Raw genomic sequence first — 16812 nt, 5'->3', positions numbered from 1 at the left:
GCTTGCGCACTCGCACGATGTTTTTGGGCCGTCCGACAGTTGGAGCGAGGCCGTCCGGAAAAGCGTCTTGCAACAGGGCACCAGCGCAGCAGCAGCCGTCGAATTAACAAGGCCCGAAGGCCGGCGATGGCGGAACGGTCACGTGACCAAGTATGGCCGGCGGCAAAAGCGATCTTACAGCAGCCTCTGAAGTGGCGGTGCTCGGCTTGCTGTGTGTGTCGTACGGCCGCTTGATGACGTCGCCCTATTTTTCTTGCCATCGCTGGGATTTCCTGTGCCATCTGCGAGTACAACACACTCCGCTTGTAATGAGACTAGTAATTCTTTCGCATTAAAAATTGCAGCGCTATGTTAAGCGCATTACTCAGCGATACCCGTTAAATGCGTGCTGTATGTATACATGCTGCTTCCCAAGTGGGTCGTACGTGAAGGCGGCAGGGCCATGTCCTCCGCTTGTGCCGTTCGCGTACGGTGGCCTGTACTACCCGGTGTAAATCGGTTTGCCATTCGTCAGCGTGAACGGCAGCAACTTGTCTGCGGCGACAGTGGTATTCACGCTGTTGAGCGCGGCGACGGACCAGACCAAGGACCGGATTAAGAAAAATGGCACGGGGGACCTGGGCTATTGCGCATGCAGGCCCCCTTTGCCTATACTGACCCCCCCTGTCGCCTGCTACGCTACTGGAAATATGCCATGTTTCATTTTAATTCCACCAGATCAACGAGATTATTATTATTGTTATTATTATAAGGAAAACAACAAAACTGGCTTGAAACGCGTGCTGTTGTAAACACCAACACATGTCCACTTTGTGATTAATCTGCATTCTGGTTTCAGCAAAAGCTAGGCTTTAAGGAAAAAGTTTGGTGCACTCAAGGCGAACAATTAAGAACGTAGAAAAGACAACACAGCACAGATGTCGATCCGTGTGAAGCTATAGGCTTTGTTTGCATCACTAAGTTTAATCCCCGTGAGGAGACGCATAGTTGTATCCAAAACATTCTTTATTAAAACTCAAGCATAAGATGCAGTAATCGTTATACACATTATTCTATAAATATGCAATAGATATATACAATACGTACTTAAGGCAATACAAACGCCATAAAACGTGACATTGAAGATGCCGACCACAACAATGTAAAGAACACACAAAAGACGTTTAGGCTCCCATACGTACGGGAGCCTTAATTGTTCACAGTAAAAAACGAATAGCGGGTGCGCAAGCTTATGTATGCTTGAAAAGGGGGCGCAGGGAGCGTGCGTAAGCAGTTGTCAGATTTCCGCGGTTTAGGTTCAAGGTGTGACAGGTCGTTTGTATAATCAAAGTTCCAGGCAAAGACGAGGGAATTTCCTCTTTTCGGCCGCAAGAACTTGTGCCTTGCCCCAGTCGATAACGTGCTGCTTCGATATGCAGTGTTCGGCGATAGCACTGGAACCCACTTTACTTTTGACGGAATTTGTGACAGTTACGTAACACGGCCCCTGGGTTGACTGCGTTGGAGGAGACGGGAGGTTGACGCACAGCTTTCAGGCATCCTCTCGCGCCGGTCCCCGCAGAGACCCGGTTGGCATTAGTGTGTCGCGGGCGGTTCGATGGCACCGCAGAGACGGCACACCTTGACTTCGGGGTTGGGGCATACGTCGGGCCGGTGGCCCGGTTGCATGCACGTCGAGCAGAACTCGCGCCGGACGATACGGATGGCACAGAAACTCCCTCGCTCCTTGGTAGACCATTCGAGGCAGACATGGTCCACTGAAAGCGAGAAGGGCCGTTGTGCAGGAGCCGAGAATCCGGGCGTGTAGGATTTCGATTCTTGTGTCTCTCACCTACAGAGATGCCATGAGCGACTCTTGGGTTTCGGTGAACCGGAGTCCGTGGATGACTCCTCTGAGTGTGCTTTTGGTCATTCCATGCAGCTCCTATAGTTGGCGCAGCGGCATCACGACATGGCGGACAAGACGGTTATGGCGCCGATGCCATAGCGTGCGTCTCTGTTGATGCGGGTTCTTGGCGTTGTGGCACTTTGGTGCGATTTTTAGAGTCTAGATAAGCAGCAGTATCAATAGTACCGTATACGCTTAAGTTTAGCTGCATTACAGGTGCGAATTAAATTTTATCGATATAAGCATAGAATCACTAGTTTGCAAGTGCCGCAAAAAGTCCGAAACTTGCGAACTCAGCATAGTAAAGTGCGACATACACTTCGAAGTGTAATTTTTTGCGTGTTCACTTTCTTGTTTCGGCACTCACCCGAAAGCAGAAAGAAACTACTTTAACGATCCAAACAGTCTGACGCCATATTTCGTGCCTACACGAGCGCGGCCCTTACCCGCATAAATACGGTATGTACTAGCGGGGCCAAAAGGGGTATACTCCAAGTAGCGGGAGCCGCAGCAACGTAAAACTGCATCGTAACGCCATCTAAAGCACGAAAGATTGAAGCGAGTCAAGCGACGTGCCTGCAGATAATAAAGGGCTCCCATTGGCTGTCTAGATCGCAGATGCCGCCTGTAGATGGCGTTACGATGCACTTTTCCTTTGCTCCGGCTCCCGCTGCGTGGAGTATACCTCTTTTGTCCACGACAGTAAATTTATTGCGCGCTGATCTTATAAAGACACAATTGAAAACAAAAAAATAAGCAGTTGGTAATGCTGGCCACGGTCCGTGGCATAATATAACTGCAATTACCAATTCCAACAGTGATCATAATCAACTTTTTAATGTTGGGTTGTATCAATGAAGCCATAAACGTCAAAACCATTGAGCCTACATTTTTGACTCGTCATTGGCTGCTTGTTTAGGTAAACAGAAAAGTTTTACCAGCGGTCTCCATTTTCTCACGGAGGAATTCTGTTCGGTGGTGCTGAATCTGGGTGGAGCTTTACTGCAGATTTAATTGTATCCGACTATAGTCCACCTGCAGCGTACGTTGGCCACATATGCGGTAAAAGAAGAGACAATGTTAGCTGTTGTTTGAAACGGCAGCCAGGGTGTGCGCTTTATGATCGAGCGAGCAGACGAAAGTTGCCAAGAACCGTATGCGGTTATTCATCCACTTTGCGCATTATGTCCGAGAACTGAAGGTACAATTGTGGAGTTCTTGCCATTCATATCGCCATTTTGCAGTCAAGTCGTGACCAGAAAGCCGTGTTTAATCCAGACCAAAATGGATTGAAGCGTGATTAAAATGTTTGTTTTCTACAAACTTCCTCCTTAAAATATAACCAATATACTTCAAAGCACTGCTTTCATGCAGCTGTACGTAATACGCTACGTTGGTTGCATGAACAAAACTCCGAATAGGAATGCACTGACGGCATGGTGTTGTGGCATCAACAGAGTACGTCGCTAGCAGACGGGTCATTGGGCTCAAACACGTTATCAACCTGTAGAACGCACTTAATCACTGCTTTTTGAACTCTTTACGTGTTGGCGGAAACAACGTGTTTAGAATGTTCGCACATCGTAGAATAACAATACGCTCATTTTTGATGCGAATCTTACGCTCCTAACCGCTGCGATTGCACGCGCCGCGCGGAGTGATCACCGGCTCGCCGCTTCAGGAAGAGGCCGCCACCGTCGCTGGAACGACCGATATTACAGAACTCTGCCGCCGAGTTTTTGCACGGCGTGCTGATGACGAGGATATTAGAGTGAGGGCGGACCCTCCCTGGATCCATTGTGGGTTTTGACATGAACGAACCACGGCTTCTGAGAGTACGGGTGTCTTTACAGAGAATGAGACCTGTATTCGGGCGAATACGCATCTTTGAGTAGAGGCGACAGACGAGGTCGACCCGGGAGGTGCCTTCGATCGTTGTGGGGAGTGTATTGACGAGCACTCACGTTGGATTTTGTGTTCATGCTGGTGGTTCTAGCTGCCCTCCGGAGCTTCTTTTAACGGCCAACTCCCATCCCTGGCCCTTTGCCGGGGAGGGAGCTCGTCAGCGCCGGACATTGAAGTGAGGGGGGTAGATTCTGGGAAAAATCCTCGAATTTGCGAGCCCATATCGGAGTCTGGAGATGTCGAAATCCTGGGGTGGTCCCAGGTCCGTGGACGGGCCCGCCATAGTGGGCTGTCGCGTTAGGGATAGCGGGAGTGAGGCGCGGCGTGGTTCCGCGAAGGGACGAAAGGTCACCGGCGGCCGAGAGCGCGACCGGTTTCGTCGGGGCAGGCGACTCGCAGCTTGTCGATCCTGGCGCGTTCACACTTGGTCATTCGGCGGCGAGAGCAAGCGAAATCCGCGGCCGCCGAAAAGCTGAATCGTTTACACTTCCCGGCCACCGCGTCTCCGCTCATCGTCCGTGCGTTGTCTGCTCACGGCATACACAGATATGGCAAGAGGTTAATCTTGTCTACGTACCATAACCGTATGCACGCTTACGTACGCTAAATGCAGCTATTTTGTCTGACGTTACGCAATTTCTAACATTCTCTTTAGATAGATAGATACTTGAGGCCTTTCCCTTTGTAACGGGTGGGCACCACTAGGTTGGGCACCCGGACCAAAGAAAAAAGAAACAAGATGGAAGTGCACAAGGAGAGAAAGAAAGATAAAACGCACAAAAAAGGAAAAAAACAAAAATAACGCAAAGGCTAAAGTCAGGAGGTGGGGGGTTCGCTCATCGACCTCGTTCACTTCCGACTCTGCGGTTTCGCGCTTTTAGACAGTGCTCCACCAAAGTGTTAGTCGACGCTTGGTTCGCAGCACCCCCTCGCTCTCGACCTTGGAGCTGTCTCCGTCGTCCACTGCAGGACAGTGAAACCCGAGCGCCTGTGGGAATGTGGTGCCCTCTGTCGGCATCGGATGGAGTCTCTGGCACGACATCACCAGGTGCTCGATGGTCTCCTCCGCGTCGCCACACGCTCGGCATATTGCTGCCTGTGCTTCTGGTGTTGCATCGAAGCGACGGCGGTACACCAGTGTTCGCAGCGCTCCGGCACGGGCCTCAAACAGCAATGCGCTACCTAGGCCGTTGTCAAAAATCTTTTCGAGTCCGATGCTGTTTTTGCACAGAGCCAGTGTCGGTTTTTCCGCGAGCGCCTGCAGCCATTGTCGATTCTCTTTTTCCTGGACCCGTCTCCTTGCCTCCTGTTTCCATGCCGTTGCTGATTCGGCACTTATGGGTGTCTGGAAAAGTCCATACTTGCCTTCTATCTTGTGGAGGCGCTTCACCCATGTAGTGCGTAGGCATGTCGCAGTGAGGTATTCGAAGACCCGCCTTGCCCATCGGTTGCGGCTCATGAACTGCAGTCGACCGCGGTACTCCAGCTTGCTGCATGCCTCCCTTGCCTCAAAACTAGACCATCCCAGGTCGCCTTGAATGGCTGCATTGGCTGAAATGCGGCCGACCTCTGTTTGCGCTCTAACCAATTTCTGGTGGCTGATGGGAGGCAGACCACTGCGTTGGCGAATGTGAGTCCTGGCACGTGCGCGAGCTTCCAGAGGTCGCGGACCATGGTGTACTGTGGCACCACCACAGGCACCGACGTCGGAGGATGCATTGCGCTTGAAGTGCAGATTGACGGCCCTTGGCCTCGTGCAATCTGAACATGTCAGTCTCAGCACACAAATTTATGCCCAGGTATTTATAAGATCTGTCGACTGTCAGGGTCTCTTCATTCAACATTTAAACGCCTAGTGGCGCCATCTGGTGGTTAGGAGAGGAACCAAATTGCTGTCAACCCGACGCCCCTCTTAAGCCTAAAAGGGAAAGAATCCTCACCCAAAATAAAAAATAAAACAAATTTATCACTCAAACGCTTTCTTATGGGCGAGATTAGACAAATCGAAGAGCGCTGGCTCTTTTATGGCCAGTGAACGAGCTGAAAAAGGCAGTAACAGCGACGAATTCAGTCCGAAGCGAGGCGTCCTGCATCGAAGGGCGCCGCCATGTTTTTCGCCGCGGTTACTCGCCTTCCTATTGGCTGACGAGATTCGGCTGATTTTTTCCGGCGGCAGAATTCGGGCCTGGACCGATCGGCCTTTCCGCTGGGTATTTTGGCGGAATGTATGCCGCGGCAGCAAATTCAGCTCGCTCCCGCCGCCGAATGTCCAAGTGTGAACGCGCCATTACGCCATTTCTAGCATTGTCGCTTTTAAAACATAAGATTAGCCTAGTGGCGTCATCTGGTGGTTTGGACGGGAACCACTGTTTTCAACAGACCGACGCCTCTCCTTGTCTGCAGTGAAGCTCCGCCCACATTTAGGACCGATGCACAGAATTCCTCCACGACAAAAACATAGGCCGCTGTTCAAACTTCTCTTGTCACCTAAACAATAAGCTAATCACGGGAAAACAGTTATAAGATTTTTTTACCTGGCTTGTTTCATAAAGTCAAACATTAAAATGATGATTTCGTTAACTTTTGTGACTTGCTAGCGGAGTAATACAGTACGCCGTGGCCCAGTGTTAACAAGTGCAGTTTTTTTAAGTTGTATCCTACTATAAAAAAGAAAGAATCGTCACCCAAAATGAAAAAAATTAAAGTACATTAATCACTCACATTTTTTTTATGGGCGAGATGAGACAGCGAAAGAGCGCTGGCGCTTTTATGGGAATTGAACGGCATCCCGCACCGAATGCGCCGCCATGTTTGTCGCCTGACTTCGTACTCGCCTTCCTATTGGCTGACGAGATTCGGGGGCTTTTTTTTTTCCGGCGGAAGAGTACGGTCCGCTAGGTAATTCGGCGGCATCTTCCCGGGGCAGCAGATTCTGGCCGCTCTCGCCGCCGCGTTGTAGTACCACAGCCGGGCTAGAGCGCGCGCCTCCGTGATTGTATACTTAGATGTAGATAAATTACGTTGTATTCTCTAGTTGGTGAGTGAGCAGAGAGTTGAAGGGAATGGAAGAGCCTGCTGTTTACTCTACCTGTGGCCTCATCCAAGGTACGGTTCTTTTTTTTTCTTCTAAGCAAAAACGAGCAGCGCCCGTCCTGTGTCCTCCATCTTGTCCTACGGTTTTTTTTCTTCTAAGCAAAAACGAGCGTACAATGCAACCGAGCCAAGAACTGGAGAATTTCACGCCTCTTATTCTGTTCACATTTTATTCTGGCTCTTTTTGTCTTTTAAATTCGCAGCAAAAAGAATCTTTGGCGCTATTGAAGGCGCGAGGCGCATGAGGTGCTGTACGATCAAGTTTGCTGCATGCGGCCGAGCGGACAACTCCGGCGTTATTCTGATTTGCGCGCTCGTCAGTGCCGCCCGTGCGGCAGCACGAGCATGCGCCGTAGCAAAACACGAAGATATCTCAGCGTACCGCAGTCGTGGTCTAGTGGCTTGGGCGTCCGCCTCGGCTGCGGAAGGTTGTTGGTTCGAAACCCACCGGCGGCCACCCACCGGCACAAAATGGACGCAAGCGTCCCCCGGCTTCCTCAGGGGTGTGTGCTTGGAAGAGGCTCCGCAAACCCCGCTGCACCCCACGGGGGGCAAAACCAGTTTCGAACACTCAGCCTGCAAAGGTGGTTTGTGATTCAGATGAGACAATGAGTTGATCTTGGTGTTCGATGATGAGCTCGCTCTAGGGAGTTCAGCAGATGAGAATTTGCTCGAAGAAGTTCAGCATGCTGCGCCATTAAAAACACGCTGATATTGTCGTTCACCCGAGACATGTTTACCTGTGAGATATTTCGTAGCAGGTAAAACCGCGATCAGCTGTGATAGCCATGGAAGTTGACGCGGTCGACCCTGACGTCTGCGAACGAAGTCGCAACAAACTTAATTTTTGCAACACCGCCGACGAGGTTCTAAAACAGAGTGGCGGGAAACGATTAATGTTTGCGCTATTTCTACTTCATGGAGTGAAAAAAAGGCATCACACCGCGATCGTGACACAACTCGTTCGACCGCTAGTCGGCTAGATTCCGCTGAAGACAGCCCATATATGCAACCGTTCTAATTACGATCTAAGATTTTTGTCCCCTAATAGTCGAAGGACTCGGTCCAATACCACCTAGACTAGCTCGGTCTGAGCGCACGACGTCGTGATCTTGAACCGGAAAAGGTATGCGCACGACGCGACCTTAGCGCCCTCAGCGGCGGTGGCGGCGCGTGCTCGACGAAGACTGTTCGGGTTCGGCTGTCGAGCCCGTGTCCCCTACTACGGCGCCAAACATGGCTCACAGACGGTCACGAATATTGCTTTCTCGTCGTAGTCACGTTATTCAAATCGGCGGACGGCTCGGCGTTGTGTGCCGCCACCGCTGCCCATGGTGGCGATATATACTGATCGATCGCGGGTGCGGTCAGCGCCGTGATGGTCGCCCGCTTCCTTGTGCACATCGAATTTTCCCTTGCAAACATATTCGGCCGCAGCAATAGCGGACTTACGAGTGCCGGATACGTGCAAATTGAGTTTGGACCCGCCGGGCACGTACAGGAGTTTCGGTTACGACTTATGCCACACATTGCACTTTTACTTAATGGAAAGAAATATTTATTATTGTTTCTTCTGATAAATTGCCAGAAAATAGTAGTTCTACTTTACCACTGTTTCCTCGCATGCCTATGCTTTTTCATTGCGAACTACTAGAACTTATGTGACAGTCTTCAAAACTTGTAAAATATCAGTACGCGTACTTCACACGGCTCCACGATTCCAGGCAGGCAGCCACTTCGCCGAACAGAGAATGTAGCACTGCTAGAAAAACAGTTATGAGCTGCTGTCGTACAGTCTATGACTGCAGCTAATTCTGATAAGGCGCACCAACCTAAGATCGTGTCCCGCGCGCGAGTCAGCCCGACGACGATTAGGGTCGGGGTATGTTGCTGTTGTAAGGCGTGTCAGTTCTGATTTTGAGCAATACGGCACGAGCACGGCGTTGCGGCGGCCGAGCCAAACATTCTTCAACAGCAAAGGGATGTCAGTTAATTCTGATTCGGGCAATACGGCACGAGCACGGCGTTGTGCTTTTCAGCGCAACTGTCACGAATCTTGCTGCCAGCAATTCGGTTACCCCCGTAAAAGCGGAAAAGAATTGCCACCGCACATCGCTTTATTTGCAGATTGCAACGCCAGCAGCAGCTCACGACGGCGCGCCAAGCAGTAGTACGTCCGGCCGCCGATTTTAATCGAGTAGTCGCGGCGGCCGGCGACCGAGCCGAACATCCTTCGAGCGCGCGCCGCCGCTGAGGGCGCTAAGGTCGCGTCGTGTGCATACCTTTTCCGGTTCAAGATCACGACGTCGTGCGCACAGACAGTCTATTTGAAGAGTACGTGCCCCCATTGAAAGTTACGCTATACCCAAACGTGCAATAACTATTTCAGAACGACGACGCGATTCGTATCGCGAATTCTCGGAGCCAAGGATACGGCACTAGAACAAGCTAGGTTAGCAGTACATATTCCATCGTTTGTAATTATAACAGGGAAGTTCACATAGCTGAGATCAGGCACAGATTAAATCATCAGCTATTCAAACTAGCACACTATAGTCTTTTCACATGTGTTATAACTGCCTTTATTTTGTAGCTTTTTCAATAATCCGTGCACACTTTTGTTGTCATCTATAAACGTTGGTTGTCACTTTCAAGTAAACAGGCCTCCTTGCTGTCTCCCCACTTCACTGTTATTGCAACAGACACTTATCTATTCATCGAAATAAGATGTGTGTGTCTGCATTATGCATGCATTAAAAATGCCATATTTTAGCACACTGCTGTCGACTACGAACCCAAATACATGATAAAATTATGACATTCCCAGTGATTTGGAATACGGAAAATCAGTTGTAACTGCAGCAGTTCTGCATTTCACAGAAGAGTGACCATGCAACAGTACTGATTTCTCTTTGTAATTTCATTCACCCCATTGGAAAACCCAAAATTGAAATAGCACAGCGTGGTGACAATTAAAGGGGCCAAGCCATCTATCAAAGCACTGAAATGCACAGCTTTGTTTTTTGCACAGTGACAGCGAGAGACCAGATTTATTTTAGCAGTCATTCCTTAGCTCGTATTGCAATGAGAACTGCACAAGCTGGAATGCAGTAGTGCAAATAAGCCTGGAGAGTTGTGCTCAGAGCCAGTCAATGGTGACACTCGCAGAAACAAACTGGCATGTTGTCTGTACAACTCCAAAAATTCTGAAAGTGCCCATGTTAATTAAAACAAAGTGGTTGCTTAGTACTTAGTAAAAGGCCATTCATGCCTTTTACCTTCAGTGCAAACATAACTTCATGTGGGAGTTGGTAAAAAGGCTTACATCTGGACTGCTCCTAGTTGAGGTTGGGAAAGAATACTTATTCACGGAAACCAGATACACTGACCCTGCATAGTGATTATATCTCAAGCAGAATTTGTAAAAATATATATACAGGGTGAAAGCTGTGTTGTTGCAAAATACAGTGAAATAAAAAATAAGCATTTAAGTGTGTGTAGGGAATACATGCATATATCCTAGCTCTCATATAGCTTTACAGTAATGTTTAAGAGTTTTTTCTGACCAGAAAAAAAATGAGAGATCGTAACAGTGATTCTGGTTCTCAAAATAGCAGATAAAAGTGAGCATTGTCTGCGGCACTTGTCATGTATAATATTTTGGAACATGCAAGCTGTTGCTTATTAGCAGAATCTTCTGCCAAGTAAAGCTTATTTCAGCGACAGTTTGGTTTTCAAACTGACAAAGTGCCTTTTAGGCATACCTTACGTTAAAATGACTTTGTCGTTAACCTAAGCTGCTTGAAGATCTTTGCCTAGGCTATGCCTACTTTTCGGCTTCATACAGGGAGTGTATGCTGTCATATAGAAGGGCTGCATGTATTAGGTAAACAAATGTCTTGTGGCCTTCTTTTTCAAAATAAGGCACCAAAATGATAATCCTCCTTAGGACTCTTTTTGAAAAAACTCGTGTGTCTAATGTAAGGAAAACAGCAGCTCTAATGAATAAATTAATATTGAGTACAGGTTTGTGCCTTTCCATGCGTTTCACTGCCGTCAATGTAAGAAAATCACTGCCGCTGTAATCTGACTCCATTCATGACGACAGAACTGTATGTGAAATTTAGATTTATTATAGAGGCGAAGGAGGCACCCTTTTATAAACACTGTAAATGCTGGCCCCATAACATACCTGGCTTGCCATTTCAGATTAGGATAAGCATCAAATGACACACGTAGATAAAAGTGCACATACATAAACATGCGCACCTAGCATTTTAACCAGATCACATAATGGAAGGCTCAGTGTTGCTTCGCTTGAAACAGGGTAGGATACAAGCACAAAGGAAATACTGACACATATCAGCTCGTAATGAAGACGGGTATGGCTGATAGTAAAAACTATTAATGCAGTACTATTAACACTGGCAAACAGGCCATTCTCGAGCACAGAGACGGTTGTTCTGGAGGGCTGGAATGTTGGTATTGTTAGTGGGATGGCAGACCATATAGCAATCAATGAAGGCTAGTTAAATGAAACAGTGAAAGGAAGGTCATTAATGAATGTAAGAAAAAGGGAAGCGCCATGTACAATACCTTTGCGGTTGCCCGAGATTCCAAAAGAAGAAAGGCTGGAAGAGTAAGAGTTAGCATGGGCCAACTGCTGTTAGCTGGCTAGGATCACTTAAATCCCGCTCAGAACAGTACGATGCAAGGAATTATTCTATAAACGATTTGATCGCATGCTTTCTGAAAGAGCTTAAGGTGCAAGTGTGTGTCATGAAGAACGAAAAGTTGGCTATCAAGGAATGCTTTTCAAAAGCGTACTGATCTGGAAGGAACAATTTAATGGGCCACAGCAGAATTTTAACCTTGTGAGAGTACATAGTGTCTTTCATGATTAGGAACCCATGCTAGTCATAGAAATGGAGCAATGATTTTGTGCTTGTGACATTATCAGAAAAAAAAAATTTACCACATTCTGCAGCTTGCAGGCATGTCTTGCCAATATCCAGCGTGTAATATGATGGCTTGAATTACAGACAGTTTTTCTGGGGATGAAACTTTATCAAAGCATGCATGCCTTGTTAACATGGAAACTTGCTGTTTGGACAACTGACAGGGTTTAAGTGCACAAGGCCCATTGGGACCTGGATATTTCTGTCGTGTAATATGGACTGCAATGCGAATGTCTGAACTGCGGTAGCCAGATACTATAACACAGCACAAGGCTTGTTAGAATTGTTTGGCGAGAAATACAAACTGAATCATATGGCTGTTGCATCGTGGAATTGCCCTCATACCACTTGCAGCATAGCGTGCAGTTGTTGTTAAACCTTGAACTGCCAGGCATGCCGACTCTCTCCGCTTGCACTTTCTGACTGACAAAGCACTTCTCCTTCTGGCGTCAAAATCATTGCCACCGAAAGGCTCGGCGACTCATTTCCTGACACACTTTGTTCACTGCACAAATTAATTAAGCCACTTGCTGACAGTATAACCTTTTTGTTATAATCTCACAGATCTTTACTTGCAATGCTAATTTAATGTTTTTTAAACAGAGCACACGGCAAGAAGAAAAAAGCCACTCGCATGTCGGGCACAAGGAGAACTTGACACAGGTGCAAAGCAGGGAATCTGCAAATACAATCCAATCAGTAAGAAAATGGGTTGAAATTAAATGTGATCTCAGCCTCGACAGGCCAATGGCTGCACCGGCACTGTAGTACTTTCAGAAATAGCTCAACGTCAGAATTGCAGGGGCAACTACAGTGCAGTAGCGCATAGCACATTTTGAAAAATCAAAATAAACCTCGTTGACGTGGTTTGACAATATGCATAAATATGGCCCCGTCACGACCATACGACAAATGTAAACAAATGTGTGTCTCAAGAAACCGATAGCTAAGCATTGTGGAAGGTGCAAACAAGCATCTACATTCAAGCAAACAGATTTAGGAATGCAGCAAATGCAAAGAAGGCGAAGGAAATCTAGAAGCATTCTACATTTCTGACAAATTCATTCTCATAGGCCCCCATTGCCTTCATCCAGCTGGCAAATAATGTTCACTGCAAGCAGTTGCAGGTAAATGAACGCAGCAGATGCATGTGTGCATGTGCATTGGTGACATATGCTTCTAAAGGCTTTGAGAATGGCTCACACCAGCTGGTAATGCCTACTCAGGAAGCGCTAGTTAACAGCTGCTCGACACAAATAAAGCGAAGTTGTTGAGCCCCTTGCCGAGAGCAGTGTAGTGAAAACAATCACAAATATGGAATCAGGTGCTGATTCAAAGGGCACAGTTTCTATCCCGACTGTCATGGCTCATGGAGCACTTCGAGATCGCTGCATTTCACCAATGGCCATGGCAACCACGATAATACACTTAATATTGAAAGCATGTGTCAAAAATCCAACTGCACTCCTTGCTGCTAAGCAAGAAATAAATGGTAATCGCATCACTTTACTTTTCATGAAAATGCTGTTCATTTTTAATTACAATTCGCTTTAAGGAAAACTGTGTATGTACAGTTCTGATCCAGAACCAATGTGTTCGTATTAATAAGGCACAATTTCATATGGATTGCTTGCTTTGAGAAGTGTAAGCATCTGCTGTGGCCTTTTTCCTTTTTTTTGTAACAGATAAAACGGAATGCTCATGAAAAAGAGCTGCACTAGTAGGTACATATTAGAGACTTGTGCATTGTGAAACACCGGTGAATGAGTTGTGACAATGGTTTTTGTTCCTACATAAGTGTTCCTGATCTGGTGATAACATATGTTACAACCCAAACTTAACACTACTACTTTGGCTCAGACCATGTGATATCACATGCAGGGGAAGTTGGATTAATTCAATTTGTCATGCAAATATTTATTGCAGATATGGGTCCTCGCAGCCTGCAGTATATAAAAAAAGAAGCTCCAGATGTGAGAGCTGCTGTGCATACCGATGTTCTCACACAGATTACAAAGTGCCGCTGGCATACCATCGTAATCCGGCCGCTCATAGTAATAATAATAATAATAATACCATGCTGAATACGCCGATTCTCGTCCACTTATAGTCGCAAATTGCGTTTTATGGAGAACAATGCCGCAGAATGCTGGCGACGCTTGTGTAGTCCCGGCAGAAAGCAGCTCAACGGCTGTGCAGCCTAGGTCGCTTCGCATACGCAAAACACACGCTTGAGAATGGCCCCGTCGCACTCACGGCGGTTATCAAACTCAGTGCACACGCGTGCACCCGAACCAGGATCTGCTGTACAGCTCTAAGTTCATTTCAGCATTCGGAAAACGAGGCGTGCGTAGTAAGCTTTTCAACGTACTTACACTTGCAGGCGATATCACCGACTGACGCAAAAGCACTCGTTCCGACTGCAATCACTTTCACTACACTGATACTCATTACTGCGCTGTGAAGCTTACTGTATGCGCAGGAAATTCACTCTGGGGAGCTACTTATTGCTGCTGTTCGTGAATATCGTCGCGCGAATAAAGAACACTTGAAACTATCACAAACGGCTCCAAATAGCACTTCGCGACACCGGCACTGTTACGTCTTGCGTAGACAGCGTTGGTTTGAAGGCCGCTCGGTCAACTCGGTGTAGACGGCGACAAAACAACTTTGGGGAAACTGCCGCTTGCCGCTGTTGCACACGGTGAAGCTCGAAGTCGCTGTCAACACTCGTAATAGTCACACGCGGCCAATATTATGTGTTTCTCGGCACAGCTACCACCTACAAGGCCTGATATTTCACTCCGCTTCGCGGGCGGCCATCTTGCTGAGGAGGCGCGACTCTCCTGTTTCATTCACTCCTCATCCTCCGCCTCTCGTGCGTCCAAAAGTAAAAAGGTCCGTTCGATTCGCCTGCACTACATGAACTGGTTCTCGCGGTGCTGCACTTCGCCATTCGTTTCAGCGGTGCAAGATGGCGCCGTTTGCACGATGCCATTCGTTTCAAAAAAGTGCAGACGTTGTGCAGGTCTAGTTCATGAGAGTGCAGGAAAACTGTTGCGCCTCCTCAGTGGTCGGTGCCGAAATGGTGCAGCTGCAAAGTCTGTTCGATTCGCCTGCACTCTCTGCACCAGTTCTGTAAAGTTTCGCAGCGGTGCCGCGAGCGTGCAGCGCCAGTTCCAGCAGTTCAAGTGCTGCTTACTTCCGAAACTTGAACTGCTGGAACTGGCGCTGCACGCTCGCGGCACCGCCACGGCACCGCTGCGGAACTTTACACAGAACTGGTGCAGGGAGTGCAGGAGAATCGAGCGGACCTAAAAATTGGAACTTGGTTTTTGGAGGAAGGAAATGGCGCAGTATCTACCTCACATCTCGGCGGGCACCTGATCAACCACACCTGAAGGGAAGGGATAAAGGAGGGGCTGGGAGAAGAAAGGATGCTGCTGCTTTTGCTGACCCGTGCAACAGCCACCTGGCTGCTGCACGGGTGGGGGGAGACCGCCTGGGGATCTTTAACGTGCACTGACATCGCACAGCACACGGGCGCGCCTTTGCACTTCGCTGACTTCGCCTCATTCGAATCGCGGTCGGTTTCGAGCCCGGGTACTCCAGATCATTAGCCGAGCGCTCTAACCACTGAGCCACCGCGGCGGAGGCAGAGCTAAGGGCGAGGCGTTACTTGCATAGCTGAAGAGAGAGAAAAAAAGAAAGCAATCAGGACTGCAAATATCGAGCCTGCCTTTCTTTGGGTGTTTATGGCACCATCCGCTTTCGGTATCGTTCCGAGCTGTGTCGTCACTGAAAATTACAGCTTTCGTCATGCCAGCCGCATATAATTTCATGATACAGGCGTAGTGAATAGTCTAATACCCCTATACTCCTGTCACACGGCATTCCTCGAAGGCCTTTCCAGCAAAGGCACCTTTTTTCACCAAAGGAGCGAAAGCTTAAACGAGCAGCGACGCTGCTACACGGTGCAGCCCAAAGGTGAAACAGTCGTCGAGGCTTAGCACTCGCTGCTGTGCTCTAGCTGGCTGAAGTGTGTGTTTTAAAATTAAAGTGGGGTATTCTGTTCATTCGTTGAGCTCAGACAATTTTAAAGCGAAAGCTTTATTGGCCGCAAACTAGTGATTTCGCCGTTTCGGTACTCCATCGAGGCACGTGACGTCACAACGCGCGCCTCGCCGCGGAAGGCGCGTTTGGGCTACCCGTTCCATCAATTTCCCAATACAGGGTGTTAGAGAGATTGGCCGTAAGTTTTCTAGCTTAGGGGGTTTACCCGGCTTCGGTATTAAAATCACGTTTGCCGTCTTCCACTGTTGTGGGAGCGGCCAAGGTTACTGTGCTTCGCGCGCTCGTCGCGCAATCTGGCATGACGTCACACCGCGCCGCTCGCCGCCGTTTGGTAGGACGTGACACTGCGTTGATCTCGCCTCTGCTCGCTTCGACAGCTGCGTCGCATGCGTGATAAGATGTCACAGGATTGAAAAAGAGAGCTGGCCTGCGCCGCAGTCACAATAGAGACGAAAGTATGGATGGAGAAAATTCTGTTAAGCTGGAGGAGGCCTGGAATCGACCGCGGAACGAGATGAAGAGGAAACGAATCGCCAAGGAAACAGACGAACTGCGCGCCGAACGACTGGCTAAACGCCGCCGCGAGACAGGCAAGTTTAACACGTCCGGTGTCTCGACCGCTAGCAGCCGCGACAGCAGCCGGAGGAGAGACCTGAGTCCTGCTTCACTGAAGGCGGCCCGTGATGAACGATGGAATGCGACCAAGAGACTTCAGCGGCGGGCTGAAGAAACCGAAGAACAACTTGCCGTTTGCCTACACAATAGGCGTAAGAGTGACGCGACCCCTCCAATCCTTGGATAGCCTCGGTGCTGAAATCAAACATGGACCTACAGGTCACACTGGACGCTTATGCCTGTGCTTCATACGTTGTGGAATATGTGAACAAGTCCAAC

General features: G+C 48.5%; 1 protein-coding gene across 3 annotated transcripts; it reads right to left on the bottom strand.

Moving 5' to 3' along the window:
* Positions 1-217: 217 nt before the first annotated feature.
* Positions 218-14783, bottom strand: LOC144132751 (uncharacterized). 3 transcript variants are annotated; one of them, XM_077665385.1, is made up of 4 exons: positions 14220-14717; positions 11483-11517; positions 7269-7462; positions 218-281 (listed from the first exon to the last, which is right to left on the bottom strand). In XM_077665385.1, the coding sequence occupies exons 1-4, from the start codon at positions 14293-14295 to the stop codon at positions 245-247; spliced, it is 342 nt and encodes a 113-aa protein (XP_077521511.1). In that variant the 5' UTR covers positions 14296-14717; the 3' UTR covers positions 218-244. The 3 variants fall into 3 exon arrangements, 1 of the variants encoding a protein (XP_077521511.1); XR_013314928.1 differs by lacking the exons at positions 7269-7462; positions 11483-11517 and having other exon boundaries at positions 220-281; positions 14220-14783; XR_013314927.1 differs by lacking the exons at positions 218-281; positions 7269-7462 and having other exon boundaries at positions 11033-12523; positions 14220-14783.
* Between the last annotated feature and the right edge of the window lie 2029 nt (positions 14784-16812).

Source organism: Amblyomma americanum, chromosome 5, assembly GCF_052857255.1.
Source record: "Amblyomma americanum isolate KBUSLIRL-KWMA chromosome 5, ASM5285725v1, whole genome shotgun sequence".
Classification (NCBI taxonomy): domain Eukaryota; kingdom Metazoa; phylum Arthropoda; class Arachnida; order Ixodida; family Ixodidae; genus Amblyomma; species Amblyomma americanum.
Note: the sequence above shows the minus strand (reverse complement) of the source record. Positions and strands in the feature narration are given on the sequence as shown.